Below are 18,056 nucleotides of genomic sequence, written 5' to 3'. Positions count from 1 at the left end.
CAATACTGAGATACAGCCAAACAAGCCACCGCCGGACCACAGCGTACCACCCACAGACCAATGGCCTCACCGAGCGGCTACACAAGACCATCGCCGACATGCTGGCCATGTATGTCGACGTCGAACACAAGACGTGGAATGCCATCCTTCCGTATGTGACCTTCGCATACAACACGGCCATGCAAGAAACGACGGAAATGACGCCCTACAAGCTGGTCTACGGAAGGAGCCCGGCGACGACGCTCGACGCAATGCTACCAACCGCCACCGACAAAGACGATCTCGACGTTGCCGCCTATTTGCAACGCGCCGAAGAAGCTCGACAGCTCGCCCGCCTGCGCATCAAGAACCAGCAGAGGGTCGACAGCCGTCACTGCAATCTTCGACGACGCCACATGGAGTACCAACCCGGTGACCGTGTGTGTGTCTGGACGCCGATACGCCGACGTGGGCTCAGTGAAAAACTTCTTCGGCGATACTTCGGGCCATACAAGGTGCTTCGATGTCACGGCGCTCTTGACTACGAGGTCGTCCCGGACGGCATTACGAACTCCCAGCGACGCCGCGCACGACCTGAAGTCGTCCATGTCGTGCGCCTTAAGCCGTTTTTTGCGCGTTAGCGAACCTGGTGACTCTACTTTTTCATTTGTTATTGTAATTTATTTGTGCATGCACTTGTTTTTTTCCCTTTCCATGTTCTGTTGCAAGCATCGGGACGATGCTTTTTCAGAGGGGGGCAATGCCACGCCCGCTTCTTCTTTTATTTTGATGTGTTCGAGTTTGACCAGCAAGGACGGTTATCAACGCTCGACGTTGGCCGCGAAGCAGCGTTCGAGAAGCTTCACGATTTTAGTAGATCGTTTTGTTAAGATTGCGCGCCGCACGCGAATGTTCCAGCTTTGTCGAGAGATAACGCCGCCACCAGCGATATTGCTGGAAAGTTCCATAGCGCCTGTATAAAAGCCGACGCGCTTGACCGCTTGTCAGTTGATCGACGGACGACGCCCTGTTCGCCGCTATCATTATACAGCTTGTATTGCTGTAGTTCTAGTTCTCATTTTCCGGCCACAAGTTCGGCCAAATAAACAGTTTGATCCTGCAAACGCCGACTGCTTTCTTCGTCGACGTCACGACCACGTGACAATATCCTGTTATAAGCATCGGGGTGATGTTCTTAAGAGGGGGGCAATGCCACGCGCGCAGTTTATATTTTTACGTAACCGGTTCGTTACATGTTTAACCAGTGCCTTGCGCAAAGCGCGCCCGAGTGTCTGGGAACGTTCGTAATTATATTAGAATATTCTGATAAGCTTGAGTGCGTAACCAGGACAGTATAGTTTATCCTGGAACTAATGCGGCCACCTTCGATAAGGCTGAAGTCTTCGATGCCACATGTATAAATGCCGACGCGCCTTACCACGGGCGACGACTGTTTATGCCGCTATCAATGTACAGCGTGAATTACTCGCACTTTAATCGTTCATTTCCCAGGCACTAGTTTCCCCGAATAAAGAGTTGCGTGTTGACGAGTTTCGTTGGAGCTTTAGTCATTGTCACAACCATGTGACAATATATAAGGTTGAAGAATACTGTGGCACGGGAGCTATTGGAGGCCTATTTTGCCAATGCGAAAGGAGACGTCTCTAACAGTGATACGTCTGTCGCCCTGCGTAGAGCAGAAGCATAATTTTTTTGAGGGCATGATGTCATAAACGTGTGATCGTACCTGAATGTTCTGCGCAAATGTGACTGCGCAGCTGCCTGCACTGTATAAAAAGGAACCTTTCTTCGAATAAACCCAGTTTCAAGTGATGCTCTTTCCTGTCCTCTTGTTTCTTCGCCTTGGGTTGTGTATTTACCCTTTGCATATACATATAATATGTTTTATGCGTCCACACAGCACGTGTAGTATGCCACTTTACAGCCATATTACATGATGTCATCAGAAATCATTGGTCACCGTAAACACCACATTATTAGCCATGGCGCTCTTTGGCCATACTTGGCCCTTGCGCAATCAAACACCACTTACCACCAAACCGCTCTTGAATAGTAACCTTCAATTGTTTCTCCTTTATGCTGTTTTCAGACAACTAAAGCACGTTCGGGAATGGTACATAAAACTTGCGAGATTTTTGGGAGTTATAACAGCACGTTTTGGAGAAACAAGTTATGGCCAGCATAATTTTGTACGCAACTTAAGCAGAAAAGCTAATAAAAGTGGCAAAACAGCTTCCTAACAAGTGCATGCTATATCATACGCGAAATGGAGGGTGAGTGAAAGTTTTTTCTTATCAAAACTCATTTGTTATACATTTGATAATTAACTCTCTCAGGCACAATGGTCACCCATTCAACTTTTTTTTTTGCAGGGTCACCTAGACGTTTATCAAGCGAACGGTTGTTTACTTTTCATGTTTAGTATTCTTTGAAAGTGCGCCAGATGGCGCTAGTTCTCTAGGGTACTTTTTTTCATTGTCAAGCAACACCCTTGCAGCATTCGTGCTGTTTCCCGCGCTGGACCCTGAAAGTTTCTACCGGCGGAAAGGCATGTGAACTTACACGGAAACGTTTTTGGATGTAACAAGCAGTGCAAGAGCACGTTGTGTTAGGAAAAAACATGGCTGATCCCTCCGTCATAGGAATCCGTATAACACGAAAGTGAAACGTGTCTTCACACAAGTATTTAATTGTTTATTGTGCATTGATATACGAGAGCTTGTACAATGTCTATTGGTGTTTAACAGCTATAGCACCGTTTGACGCAGATGCACCCGCGCTGACGCCTAGTGGTGGCGCATCTCCATCCCGATGACTAAGGCCCATGATCGTGATTTAACCGTTGTGGTAGCTGAAGTTGTTAACATATACCTGGACACAGCATATGATGAATACCGCGCAAAGATGGCATCAACAAGCAGATAGTAAACACTGGTACTCGACATGCACTCCTTCAAAGCGTCGTCAATTGTGGAGAGAAACTGCAAGGTGCGCGCTCCCCAGTAATAGGGCAACCCAGGGAATATACGGCTCTGGGGCAACCTAAGCCCCATGCATACTACCACACTGCGCTTCAGAAAGGCGGGAGGCATAGGCTCGTAGTTTAAACCGTGAATGCGGGAAGGCGTTCCGCTTGCCGCTGGCGCTTCTTTTGCTTCACGCAAGCACTCAATGCGCGAAATTCGCCGGTGGACGTCGATGCCTTTCTGTGGCGCTCATTCCTGCAGTTTTAGAGTCGGTACTATCGCACTCGAAGCGGTACGCGGCGGGGAAAGACCAATGGTCTTTCCCCGGAAAGGAGCCCCGGAAAGGAGCGCATACTCTGGCTGTAACCCCTTCTGCCTGCGGCTAGTTCGACGACCCAGGTTGTCTTCAGCGTCGCCTATTCTCCACTTGGGCTTGGGTCGGCGCTTCACGGGCGCGTCCGGATTATGAACGAAGCAGCACCTCCACCAGATGTCACATAGCCGTGACGGTGAAGCAGGCTCCAGCAGGAGTCGGAAATATGGAACTCTTTATGTGGGCGAACTTGTGCCCGGAAAATAAAGGTCAAGTACAAGTACTTCAAGCTGTACACTGATAGCGGCGAGAACAGCGTCGGCCGTCGAGTAACCTGCTCATTTGTGAAATGTGTCGGCTTTGATACATGTCTTATCGAACTTTGCAACGTTATCGCTGGTGCCCGCGGGTTCTGTATCGTTCGCATGCGGCGCATAGTCTTATCGGAAGATTCTAAAATAATCTTGAAGGTTTCCAGACAATCGGGCGCGGTTTGCGCAAGGCAGTGGTTGCAGGTGCGATGGATCGTTTACATAAAAATATAAAAAGTAGTGCGCGTGGCAATACGACGTTACGGCGCAGCTTGACTTAGCCTGACTGGTTCATAATGCGAAGCATAGCTAGTGACCTAGTCTTACACGCTTCGAACTATTTGGTTAGGGAGCGGCAATGGTTAAAGAAATAATAAAGCAAGTCTACTCGTTACCATAAAACACGCGACCTTTAAAAAAATGAACACTGTGACAACTTGCGGGAATTAAAATAAGGGGTCTGCACAGCGCATGCTAGGCCACCCTGAGCGCTCGAGTAGCGATGCATTTTTTCATTATGAGGACATCCTTCTTACTTCGAATTTGTTTCTTCATTTATTTTGTGCTTGGTTTATCTGTTTCGTAGAATTGATTCTATTGATGTTTATTCTAGGAATCGCGGTACAATAACTACATAGTAAATTACACAACCGGGTTTAGTATAAAAGGTAAACAAACAATAGAAGCAATAAAATAAAAATATGACATCTAAGACAGGATAATTTTCAGCGAAGGTAAGATAAATGGGCATTAAGAACAAGATCGACCTCCACCGACCTCAGCATGCGGCAGCGATGTCCGTTGAGTCTGATGACTGCGCGGTCAGCTTTGTCCACGTCGCGGCTACTCCACAGGCGCTCAGCGACTGCCGATGCCCTTGGCCTAGTGGAAAAAGGAGTCTATCATATAGTAGAATAGTTGCCTGCGAGCAGGAGGGATCTCGTTCAGTGCTACGTATCCTAGAGCCAGCGTTATCCTGAACTTTTGCACAGAAATTGTACAGGCGGCGTGAAACGCGTACGCGATCAGTAAATAACAAAACACAAGAAGGGGGAGATATTGAAAGAAAATAAAATGATTTAACTTTTGTCACTTTAAGATGCCCCTCTGGGCGTGCACAGTGGAATATACGTTATTAGACGACCACGGCATTTGCTCTTCAGAGGCGGATGCACACAATCCTTCACCAGTGGGCTCGCACTCCAGACTGACATCAGATCCAGACGGCCGGTTGCCGAGTGCATGAGCGGGACTATTTCTTTAGTCGCGGGGACGATCGGCCGCCGCGCTTCGGTCGTCTGGGCGAGGTTTCTCCGGGCTTCTTAAGTTGTTTCCGACTATCGACTATACTACGTAACACGTAAGGGCGCCGCCACCTTGGACGGTTAAACGGATGTTTCATTTTTATTTCGCGACGTGAAATAAAAAGTGACCTAGTCAGGAAACGTCGAATGCACTAGCCCAACTTTTATGATGTCTTTACGCCAATCGTGGCACTGTTCGCTTATTTGCTAAAGATACAAAACGGCAAGGTTAACAGCCCAATATGGCCGCACCGAAACCCATCCGTAAAATAGTCTATAGAAGGCCTCATTGCAACCGCCTGCGCCATCTTGCTCAAGTCAGGCCTAGCAGACAACATTGGACGATCTTGGCGCGCACGTACGTAGCACGCGTGTTATGGACCTCTGACATGCAGGAGGAAGACCCGTGACCTCGTTTTATTGGTTCAGCAATTATATGGATAATCCGGGCGTATTTATCCCGTCGCTGTGATGTTCCGTGCAAAGTTAAAATTTACGACATCGCCCCGCATGTCTTGTGTTCTACGTGAGAGTGAAAGCCTACGAAGACTGACGAGGGCGGCTAAAGCAGAGAGGTAACGTGCCGGTCGTCTCCGTTGCGCGAAAGGCGCCTTAAAGGGGCCCTGAAACACTTTTCATCATGATCAGAAAACGCTGCCGATCGGTAGTCGAGGCTCCTGAGAACATGCGAGCCAAGCATTATAGCGCAGCACCCAGTCTAGAATTTACGATTGTCAAATTCAACTAGAAATTACTCGTATTAAAAGACTGGGCATGCAAACACGCGCGGACGCAACAGAGAAGTCAAGACACCACGAACGCCTACTAACAACTGAATTATGCATGATGGTCGGTGACAACATCAAATGAGCGACCATAAGGTCGGGACTTCGTAAGGACCCGGATGATCGCCAGGCATTCTCTTTCCGTAATTGGTCCCGGCTTTAGCAAGCGTACGACTTGCATATGCAACGACATATTCAGGGAAACCTTGTTTGCGCTGCGAAAGGACAGCGCCGAGGCCAACACCGCTGGCGTCTGTGTGTACCTCTGTAGGGGCCGTAGGGTTGTAGTGGCGTACGGATGAGACGTCAACAAACAGCGGCGCTTTGCGAAAGCGTCGTCGCACTCTGCCAACTACGAATTGAGGGGAATTGAGAGTGAAAAGTTGGGAGAGCATCGCGCAGCTGTCATTCCTTTGACGGGGGGGGGGGGGGGGATTTGACAGATCACTGCCGCTGGTGTTCTTCAACGCCTGACTTGAAGGCAACCCGTAACTTCCGCAGCTTTGATGCTCAGCAAGCTCGCGAAATATATGGGGCTTACTGCATGAGTCTGGAAGTGCTCAGGTAAATGTGCGAGCACATCTTCGCTGGCTTTGTATGCCAAGGAAAAAGCTTATCTGAAGCGGCATTGCAGGTATCTTTGTTAGCAGCGCCGTCTGCACCTCTTTATGTTTTCTGCGCATGTTTGTACATTTCCATTGTTTTGCGTCAGTGAACTTTCATTTGATGTCTAGCGCCTGTTCCCTTTGCGTGTCTCTTCCTTATGTGTTTGTTCCTTTGCGATTGTTACGATGCGCAAGTTCTGCTACCACCAACTAGCCCAAATTGCTGCGTTGACAGTTTTTTTTTAAAATTACCCTGCACGGCCTAACCTCTAGCTTAAATCGCTCCGCTGTTAAAAAATATCCGCATATTGCCGTAAGCCGCCATCTTTGCATTATTATGAAGCTGTGCCGGGAAGTCACTTTCGCACTGATATTCGCATTGCAAATACCGTAAATTGTTTAAATGTTTTATATCGAATTATAGCGAGTTCGATATATGCGGGTTCGACTATAGTTCTCTACAGCTCCCATGGGGACACACACTCACAGACTCCCCACATGACGCGGGGTCCATTTTCATTACGAATTCTGCACATTAGTTCTTCCACAATAGTTCTTCCTAGGGGTAGCTATAGGGTTTTTCCGCCGGGGGACACGAAGAAATCCCACCAGCTACTCATATAACATCTTCTCTCTGAAATGCGACAATTGCGCTTCTCTGTGGCAACCGGCAAGCTAAATACATTAGAGCTGTGCACGGGCCGTATTTCCGAGCCCGAGCCCGGCCCGGGCCCGCTGACTTTGTCGAAGGCCCGCCCGAGCCCGACGGCAAAGGGCTACGAGCCCGCCCGGCCCGGCCCGACGTACGAAAACACAATCCCGGGCCCGGCCCGGCCCGGCCCGGCTTTTTGAAGGTTCGCTGCGAAAACAAAACATCGTTTTGCGATAATTTGGCATTTTATTGAGCATATATCAAACATGATCAAACGACACACGACGAACAGTCTCTATTACACAGCTTAGAAATCACAAGTAGACGGCCTCATGCCAGCAACAATGGAGTTCGCTCGCCAAAGCCGTCATGTGTATGGGGTATGCCCATGCAGCTTGCACGAGGGCGATCTACGACGGGTCGCTGTCGCGTGCATTTTCACTCATATGGGATTTGGCCTTAAATCTAACGCGAACAGTCGTGTGGTGCCGTCACTAGCTCAGGTGGTGTTACTTCTCTGTTTGTCGGAGTGCAACAGAGCAGTGCTTTGCCTGCTCCCCTTTTGTTTAAAGTAGCGAATGGAAAGGAAAAGCGGTAAAGGGCGGTCGCGGAAAAGGCGCTGCATGCGTGCTGGAAAACAATTCCCGCTCATTCTCTAAACTTCGGGCTTGAGTCGGGCTTTGCGCTGGTCCCGAGCCCGGCCCGATAAAACTCCAAGTAGCCCGAGCCCGGCCCGGGCCCGAGGTGAAAAGACGTCGGCCCGCCCGAGCCCGGCCCGCGGGCCGGGTCGGGCTCGGGCTTTCGGGCTACCCGGAGCCCGTGCACACCTCTAAAATACATAGAGTCATTGAGTTACTACGCTATATTCCACAACTATTTATTTTTTGTCTCACTTTACGGTCGGCCGGCAAGAAGCTTAACATGATGCAGGAGAGAACGCGAGCGGCGGCACACTCACCAGAGGCTGGCGAGCAAGTTTGTCCGGTCGACGTACTCGCCCCACATGCAAGCTTCGCCGCCCAATACTAGGCGTTTCTGCTTACGGCTGCCTGCAAAAAGAAGATTAGGACAAAAGAGGTCTCGAAGTCCCATGCACACTTTATCAAATTTACGATGACTAAATGCAATCAGGGTGTCTGCGCTCGAAGGATAAGACGCATGCAGCACAGAACCTCGGGCTAATAATGGTTTTACGGCGGCAGTCCGAGGCACAACCACGGCCCAATGTTGCCGCTGAAGAACGAATATCAGCTGAGGCGTTCACTTACGCCGGCGGATTGGGAATATGTTTTCACCGGCAACAGTGGGCCATGTTTGCCGCCTTTCAGGCGATGGCTTTTACCGGCAAACATTCGGCCAGCTTTGCCGTTCTGCAGACCCGCCGGTAAAAGACTAAAGGCCGAACCATATAGAGCGTTTTTGCCGGCGTTTTCTGACGTTGCGTCCCTCGGCGTCGTCGCATCAACGCCGTCAGAGAGGGCGGCAAACCATATGAGGAGCGTTAACTCAGCGTCGCACAGTGTGACCAGAGGGAATGAACCTGACACCTCGTAAAGCAGTGTACAGTTTCCGTCAATGGACCAACAAGATATATTCCTGATTATAGCTTTTATGTCTCATTTGCAGTTCTGTGGTGCAAAAAACGAGTGCCACCGAAAAGTATTTTTTTTTATTTGACTCGTAGCGCCAGCTATTGGCATTGAGAAGAACCACAAACTTGTAATATATGGCCTCTGAGCTTGAAGCTGCCGTATATCTTTGAGGCCACGTATTCGGCCAATACACTTATTCCTGCTAAGCCTACCGATGAACTTGAGTACGGCGCTCGGAAAGAGTTCAAAGATATCACGAGCGCTTTGCTGTCGAAGCTTCTAAGGAACAAGCTAAGTCAAATACAAGCATCACTTGAGAACTTAAGGGCCACACAGCGCACGGCGACGACTTATTAGATTCGAGGCGGGCGACAGCCATTTTGGCTGCAGCAACGACGCCGTTACGTAGCGGAAGTTGCTGCCAGCCGCATGCTGATTGGTTCTGCGTCCATCGAACTGCTTCCGGCGTCGACGCTGCCGCCCGTGATGTCTGGACCGTCCAGAGGTGGACGTTTCGTCCACCGTCACCGGTAGCGTCGACGTCGAGGGACGCCGGCGTACGAAACGCCGGGAAAACGCCGGCAAAAACGCTCTATATGGTTCGGCCTTAAAGGCCGAGACAGACGGTACGATTTTCCGTGCGATGCGGCGTCCGACACGGCGGTGGGGGAGAGGGAATGGTGGCTGTCCGATGCTATGAAAGGTCACCATTCCGGTTTTCCCACCGCCGTGTCGGACGCCGCATCGCATGGAAAATCGTACCGTCTGTCTCGGCCTTAAGGCGGAGGCCTTAAGGCTCATTCACACCGAAGGCGGGGTGGCCAAAGCGGTAAAGCGGTGAGGCGGAAAGCGGCAAAACCTCCTCTCCAGGCGGCGAAAGCGGGGCGGAAAACGAGGCGGCAGGTCCGATCGCTCTCGGACCAATTTTTTTGCCGCTCGCCGCTACTCGCCGCTTTGCCGCAGCCAATCAGAACGCGCTGCGGCGATGGCGCGGCGGTGGTGCGGGTGTCTCTTTGGGAGAAGCCGTACCACGTGATAGCGACACGTGCGCTAAAGCGCGAGAGGACCCGCCTCCTCGGTCGCGCGGGCAGCCAAGAGAGCCATGCGGTCTGAACAGGTACGCGCGCTCGCCGCCTCGCCGCCTTGAAAAGCCCGCTTCGCCGCTTTGCCGCCCCGCCTTCGGTGTGAATGTACCTTTAGTCTTTTACCGGCGGTCCTGTGTCTTTCTTGCCCCTTGTCAGCGCTCGATCTGATGATTAAGGAGTACAGTGAACTGGACCATTTAGTACTGGTTCATTATGTCACAGCGCGACTAGAACGAGGAAAAGCTAATGTCCACAAACGACAGGGCACAGCGCTGTGTGCCATCGTGTGTGTGCCTTAGCTTTTTCTCGTTCTTGTCGCGCTGTAACATAATGAACTGATGATTAAAATCCGATCGAAATAAACATGGCTGAAATTCGGTTTATATATTCGATATACAAATCAGATATTGAACGCCGTATATGCGCATTTAAGGGTCTCAAGATAACATGTGCGTGCTTCTGAGCACCTTTGTTGAAGTGCGTTCTTTTTCAGGAACACAGGATACATATTTATTGTTGGGGTTTAACGCCTCAAAACCAAGCTTTGATTATGAGAGACGCCGTAATTGAGGGCTACGGAAATTTCGACCAGCTGGGTTCTTATCTAAGTACACGGGCCTCAAGCATTTTCGCCTCCATCGAAAATGCGGCCGCTGCGGCCGGGATACACAGAATACAAAAAATATGCAAAAACGATTTATATAACTTGTCTCGTAGCAGTTTGGGGAAAAGAACAAGCGCAACACCATCAGCCAGGAGGATCGACCTTATTAAGCCCACTTGAACGTCACAAAATTAAGCATGTTGAGAAAAATTTAAACGAATCTTTCTACAGCCATGCTTGTGTGTAATTAAAATATCAATAAATTACAATGCACTCATGCGTTGCAGCGAACGTAAATTCTTTGACGCGCCGTTAATCACCGCCATTTAACAACGTATTGTCACGTGGACATGACGGTGAAGAAAGCGGCAGTCGGACTGTAAAAGACGACATTCTTTACTGAGCGAACTTGTGCCCATGAAATGAAAAGTGAAAGTAAAGTACTAATATCTGGGGTTTTACGTCACAAAACCACGATTTGATTATGAGAGACGCCGTAGTGGAGGGCTACGGAAATTTCGACCATCTGGTGTTCTTTAACGTGCACCTATATCTAAGTACACGGGCCTCTACCATTTCGCCTCCATCGAAATGCGACCGCCGCGGCCGGGATCGAACCCGCGACCTTCGGGTCAGCAGCCGAGCACCGTAACCGCTATACCACCGCGGCGGACAAAAAGTAAAGTACAAACAGTACACGTTGCACACTGATAGCGGCGATCAATGTTGTCGGCCATCGGTAATCTGATGGTCGTCGGAACACATGGTCTTTTATAGATGAGTCAAAGATAATTCCAGTGTCATCGCTGGTGCTCACGTGAGCTGCCGAACAAACTTGAATAGTCCCGTGCCGCACGTAATCTTAACAGAGGAATCTGAAACAATCGCGAAGCTTTCCAAACGTTGCGGTCCTAAATTTTTTATGAAACCCGATCTAATCACTATATAAGAAAGAAACGCGCCTGGCAGTATGCTAGAGAATGATATTTACAGAACATCGGCAGCTCCCCATATGCGACTAGCGTTATTTACTTCCTTTGCTGTAACAATTATATACTCTGAATGTATAAGCCCACCCCACAGAATACCTATGACGCCCCAAAACATTGTGTTTTAAATGTACATAATCGTTCATTCAAAACTTGTGTTGCGATTGGCGTAGTTCTAAATCATGCGCTAAATCCAGCTGCACTACTGCAAAACCCGAGGAAGTGCGTAGCCCGAGCACCCAGCGATTCCCGTTCGCAATGTTCCCATTTCTCCGTTTACCAAACCGCCGATGACGTCAATGTTTGAGGTAAGCATGTACGGTTTGCCCGGCATGAGTAAAATCTTCATAGGGAGATTCACAAACTCGGTGTACGACATGCGCGCTACTTTTTGCCGCATTTATTATACGAACAATCTTTTAGTCCGCCTTTTCCCTTTACAACCCTTACCTTTTTCTACATCTTTCCTCTTCCAAGAAGAGCCGATGCGCTTAATAAATATTGACGACGCGGCAACACTACCGGCCACTTCGGGTCTTACACCCAGGCCGACACGGAAAAGCATACGCTGAAAGCCCTCACTCTCCACCCCACCAATTAATTTAACGCGGTAAACGACGAAGAAGGACGTCAAAAACGCCACCCGTGGCCTCACACCGGAAGGTGCCATACTAGATGCGCGGGGTCATTACATTGTCCGTTTGGGGGAAGGTGGGTGCGCAGAGGCTCTATTGTTGTCGCTTCCTAAACTAACACAATGTCCGCGTCAAGCAAAACCCTTCTTACTGACCTTCCTGACTTTTCTTTCCTTTTTTTTATTTTTTTATTGTTGTTATTGTTGTTGTTGTCGTGGTCCCCCCCCCCCCTTTTTTTTTCTCCGTTACTCGTTACGTTTCTATTTCCCTTCCTTTCTGTCCTTTCCCCTCCACTCTCAACATGCTATAAGAGGACATACACACGCTGTAAATATTGTTATGTCCTGAAGAAGACGGGGCTCCCGTCGAAACGTAGACAAAATAAACAGTTGTTTTTATGAAGACGCATATACTTTTATGCTTATAACCTTGCGGCAACCGAAGTTACTCTTCCGTATTTAAGCCTTATATATATATATATATATATATATATATATATATATATATATATATATATATATATATATATATATATATATATATATATACATATATATATATATATATATATATATATATATATATATATATATCTCACTCGCGAACAAGTTGGTACGCCACCGCCGGGCCCCTAAAGTGCTACGCACTTAAAAACCTCCTATGTTGTTGATCTGAAGAGTAGTGCGTTGAGTGTTCAGGGCTCAATGAACCGGCGTTCAAACTACATATTAGAAAAAGTGCTCTTTCTATTTTCTTCTTTTTAGTTTCAAGCTTGCATAGAAACTAAAAGGATTCTCATAAACCACAGCGGTCAAGTGTCACACGTAGATTTGGTACAGAATGCCAAGCAATTAAGCCTTCTCAAAGTTGTAATAATCTAGTTGATTCAATGTGTGCCGCGTATCTTTATTATTATTATTATTATTATTATTATTATTATTATTATTATTATTATTATTATTATTATTATTATTATTATTATTATTATTATTTAATATTGCAATCTAACTTTTCATTCCCCTTCAATATTTCTCGTGTTGTCTTATTTTACTCCTCCCCTTTTGTATTCATTTGTTTGTCTACGCGTTTTTGCTCTCGTTATTTGTGAAGGCTGTCTGTATTGTACTGTTTATTTTTAATGTTTTATTTTTGCGTGCGCTTGCACAAAGACGTTACGGTTGTTCCTGGGCACGTTAAATAAATTATTGTTTGATTGATTGATTGATTGATTGATTGATTGATTGATTGATTGATTGATTGATTGATTATTATTCCACGCGCACTAAGAGAAAACTGAGGTTCCAAAGCGCTGTAGTAGTCCACATAGGCAATATTTGAAGGCAAATATCGCGTTGCAACGAGCAACGTACTGGCCTCTTAAGGGTCATGTCCATCTGAGACTGCGGGTAGAAAAAAAAATCAGTTTCACCGCAAGGGCGAAGCAATGAATGCGATAGCAACAAATTGCGATGTCATACGAAGTAAGGCTGGCAGCTAACTCTTTTAGAACCAGTCTCGCGCAACTCTGCAAAACGCTGATGTAAGAGAATACGACTGCTCTAGGGAGTAAAGGGGATTTCGCATAGTCTTTTCGCGTTGAGAGCGCAGCACGTAGAAGGGTATACGAGACGTCCGCCGATATCTGCCGAGATAGCGAGCGCGTCAGAGTTCGCGAGCGCGCCAGAGCTTGCGGCCAAAGAATCAAAGTTCACAGTTGCTGCTCCAGCGAGCCAACCTATAGCTTTTAGGAAGCGTATTCGAGAAACATTGTTATACCAAATGCTCCGTTTTCCTTATGAGCGTCCCAACGAGCAATTTTAGGGTATTTTCCGAAGCCACCGAATTTGCTGCTATCTTACTTCTAGAGGCAAGTCAACGATACATGATGTTTTTTCATGCTACTAGGGGTGCCACCTGTATTGTGTCTCTATATTTCTTCAAGGCGATTGTTTGGTACGGAAACGCCTCCCTATTTTACTTAGGTAGTAAAATACCTAAGAAAAATAGAGAGGCGTAAGTAACATGCCGTCCACTTTAACAAGAAGGAAGAAGACGGGACAAGCGCTTCGTGTTTCATCCGTTTGTGCGTTACCAAAGCACGAATAGGCTCCAACACGCCCGCCTTTCAGTCCTACTATGAAATATTTCAATGAAGCGCTCATAGCAAGCGTACTGTTTTCCAATCGTTTTTAACACGAAAGTGTTTTATGTCGGGGTCCCCTAAGGCTTCACTGACATAATTTCCGTCACGGAAGTGACGTCGGTAAAACGTACACGAAGAGATGACAAACAAAGCCCAGAAGAAAAAGATTTGTCGATTTGGATGACCTGGAAATAAATCCACGACCTGTCAGTCCGCAACGAAAGGTGCCCGGATCTCTACTCACTGCGCCACCGACGCGCATGGACGAGTCTTTACAAGCGCGCCTTATACCTCTGACACCTCCCTCTCGCAGTGATCTTCGTTGGAGGAGCGATAAAGTACTGCACCATGACACTAACGAGTGCCCACAGGGAGCGCTTCCGTAGTTTCAGCGCATTAATGTAGGAAACTCTACGGTCGGTGCAATGCGCCGTACGCGATGGTTCGGTTTGGTGACAACGCAGTACGTGCTTTCGCTTTCGCATCGTGTTAGAGTGAGGACTCGTCCACAGAATAGTGCAGCTTCCACATGGACCAACCGCCGCCTACAACTTCGACTGCGATAGCACCAGCTAATAAAACTGCTGGAGTAAGCGGCACAGAAAGGCAATGACGTCGACGGGCGAATGTCGCGAAATGAGTGATTTGGTGCAGCGAGAGAGACGCCGGGGCTTATGGGAACGCGTTCCCGCGTTCACGGCTCAAGTTACGAGCTCTGCCTCTCGCGCTCCTGAAGTGCTGTCTGGTATATGCATGAGCACAGGCGTAGGTTACCCCATTACTTGTGAGCGCACGCCTTGGCGTTTGTCTCGTCAGATGACGACACTTTGAATCAGTGAGCCTCTTCGATTTTCCCTGTTCGGGCAGCCAGACGGCAGCCCGAGGACTCCTTTCTGACAGGAAATGACGTCAATATGCGTCACTGTGACGAGGGTCAAAATTGTCGGGCAAGCGTCGGGCAGCCCGAGGCTGCCGCCACAGCATCATCATCATCGTCACGCGGGCGCAGCGAGCTCTGTGTCGTCTGCTACATCTTCGTCCTGTAGGCACGGCGGCTTCGGCAGACGAATTCGTTGTGCTGCTACAAGCAATCGCAGAATTGCTACACGCTTACGATGCGATTGAAGAGGAAAGTGGTGACGTGGAGCATCACACCATCAGCCTGTTGTTTGCCCGGCTAATGAGGTAGGATCGGCACCGTGTTCCGTTATACATCGAGATGTTTGTGCCAGCGTATGTGGACCTGGAGTTCAGAAAAATGTTTCGACTATCCAGAAGCACAGCTGCGGCTCTTGTGAAAGGATTTGAGAGGTCGTCATTTTATCCGCAGGGCTACAGTCGGAAGAACGAAGCTGTCAGCTGAAAAGACCGTGCTCATCGGGCTAAGCTATCGCGATTTGCACGCAAACTACAATGTATGTAGTTGCGGACAAATTCAACGTGAGTGGGTCGAATGTGCGCGGCAAAATTCGGCGTGTTATTGACTTCCTAAATGCTATCAGTGCGAGAGAGATCAAGTGGCCGGACAGCAACGACATCGCACGAAGCAAGCGTGCATTTCGTGCGCTGTATCAACGCCAAGGGGTGGAAGCCGGCCTTCCAGAGGTCATCGGGGCCCTTGACGGCTATCACATTCGCATATCGCGACCATCAGAATCGAAGGAGAGCTACTAAAACCGAAAGAAGCTTCGGCGCTGCCCGAGGACACGAATTAAACCTAAACAACACAAAAACTACTCGCATGACACTGAGATGTCTTACCTTCGATCACATACACGGGATTACCATCGTGCAGCCCAACGCATCCGTTCTTATAGAGAGGGCGCACTTCTGTCTGCACCTTGTTTAAAATAATATTTCGTGGCGTTAGGACAGACGCAGGCTACAAGTGAAATGCACGTTCAACCACCGTGAAAGCAGCGAACCGAAAAAGACTCGTCAAACGGAGCGGCGAACTTCTGCTCAAAGAATTCGCGAGCAGACGACGCGACCAAAACAACGCAGAAGAGCGCGTCGTCTGCTCGCTGCCAGCGTGCTGCCAGCGCAAAATCGTTCCGGCAGGAGAGCGAGTCCGCGGGCAGCCCGCTGGCTGCCGGAGAGGGAAAAACGAACGCGTTTACGGCAGCGTTCCGGCAAGTGGGCGGAGCTTCGGCGCTGCCGGAGAGCTGCCCGAGAAAAACGAACGTCTGGCAGGCTGTCGGGCAGCCCGCTGGCTGCCGTCCGGCAGCCCGAGCGAATAATCGAAGAGGCCCAGTGCATACCGAGTACCAGTGTTCATTACGTGCTTGTTGCTGCCATCTTAGCGCGGGATTCATCCTGTGCTGTGTCAGGGTGTATGGTAACTACTTCAGCTGCCACAAGGGTTAAGTCAAGATCATGGACGTTGGTCGTCGGGATGGAGATGTGCGACTAGGCGTCAACGTGGGTGCGTCCAGGTGAAACGGCGTTGTAGCTGCCAAACACCAGCAGACATTGTGCATGCTCTCGCGCACCAATTTATAATAAACAATGAAGTATGCCCACTTGAAGACACGGTTCATATTCCGTGTCATGCCGATTCCTATGACAGAGAGATCAGCCATGTTTTAGATGCAAAGCATCTTATGGCGGAGTTCAATCCGGTGTGCGGCGTGACCACCCTTACTGCGCATGCGCAAACCCTCTCCGCACACTTCCTCTTCACTCCCCTCTCCCTTTACCCTCCCGCCCTCTCCACTGCCATCATCGTTTAGATAAAAGGCTCGCGTTAGGTCGTACACACGCTCAGTCACTGCACCGGCTGCGCCGGTGTCATCAGTTCCAGCGTCAACGTCGGCGCCAGTTGCAGTAATACCTTAACGCCTGCCGAGATCGCGGAGCAGTGGGTGGAGCAGCGGAAGGCTCGACGCGCCGAAGCGCAACGTAAACGTCGGCAAGCGGACCTAGAGCTCCGGGCAGGGAAGCCCAGCGCAAACGGCAACGTCGGCGGGAAACTGCTACGGATGAAACGCGGGCTCGACAGGCCGGAACGCTGCTTCGCATCGCCTCATGATCCCCTTTAGCGGGAGATGGTGTGATTTTTTGCATCGTCGGCAGAACGCATTGATATGCTCAGTTCATTTTGGGTAAGCATGGACACGTGGCCTAGTGGTCAAGGCACTCCCTTTGGGAACGGGGGACCCGAGATCAAACCCCAACTCCGGAAGGAAAATGTGTTTTGCTTATTTATTGTTTCTTGGGTGCACGCCAGCTGTAGGTGCCGAGAGTTTTTTGGAACACCGCCATCACCAGCTTCAAAGGTAAGCTTCGCTTGAAAATACGACCATTATTAGGGTTTTAATCAAGAATCCGTCCCATGAAAGCGGACGCTCTACCACTGATACGCTCAGTGAAAAACTTTCCTTTTATAATATATGTGTCTGTTGTCTCTAGAACAAGGTTAAATAAGACCTAAAACTACAAGTCTCTTAGCTATTCTAGCTGATTTCGTCACTGTGCGGAGTAACTCGTTTGTAGCACCTAGAGCGTCTAACGTACTGCTTACCTTTGAACTGCCTCGGGTCACAGGCGTAATAGTGCGCCCAGTCCTTCAAGTGCTCGTAGTGGTCGAGATACCAGCAGCTTGAGATCACCACCTCGTATCCTTGTCCGGTGTGAGAGGCCGCATACTCCGACCAGGAGTACGTGTGGCCAAGATCGTGACTCTTCCAGAGCTGCAGCACCGTATGTTGCCTCGACGCCTGCAAAAGCGTTTATGCGCAGCATTAAGCTAATCGTTACGGGAACAAAAGACGTGTTAGGACAGCTGAGCTGAATGGTTGACACAGATTGGGAGACCATGGACGTCGATGAACTATGAAGTGATACTTGCTTCCGCAGATGTAGCTGCATGCGCAACAGTGTACGCGCAAAAATATAACGCATGTACATAGCAACCTCTCCTAATGTACCAGCCTGTGCGAAGGGCACGAATACGCGGCCCATAGTCACCTGTAGGAAAGATATGCGCTTTCTCTAGGTGTAGATTTGCGAACTAGCTGATGCAAAATTACAGCCACCTTCGAAATTTCGCGTTTCTTGTTTTGGTAGGTTT

General features: G+C 49.0%; 1 protein-coding gene across 1 annotated transcript in view; it reads right to left on the bottom strand.

The window, feature by feature from the left end:
* The window catches only part of LOC119395794 (beta-hexosaminidase subunit beta), a 48,217-nt gene that overhangs the window by 9,063 nt on the left and 21,098 nt on the right, over nucleotides 1–18,056 (bottom strand). Inside the window, exons 5-7 of the mRNA XM_037662803.2 lie at nucleotides 17,508–17,703; nucleotides 7,895–7,985; nucleotides 4,368–4,472 (exon numbers count right to left, since the gene is read on the bottom strand). Of these exons, the coding sequence (XP_037518731.1) occupies nucleotides 4,368–4,472; nucleotides 7,895–7,985; nucleotides 17,508–17,703 (392 nt within the window). The remainder of the gene's footprint in view (nucleotides 1–4,367; nucleotides 4,473–7,894; nucleotides 7,986–17,507; nucleotides 17,704–18,056) is intronic.

Source organism: Rhipicephalus sanguineus, chromosome 6, assembly GCF_013339695.2.
Source record: "Rhipicephalus sanguineus isolate Rsan-2018 chromosome 6, BIME_Rsan_1.4, whole genome shotgun sequence".
In the NCBI taxonomy this organism is placed as follows: Eukaryota; Metazoa; Arthropoda; class Arachnida; order Ixodida; family Ixodidae; genus Rhipicephalus; species Rhipicephalus sanguineus.
The sequence above is the reverse complement of the archived record's forward strand: the minus strand, read 5'-3'. Positions and strand labels throughout refer to the sequence as shown.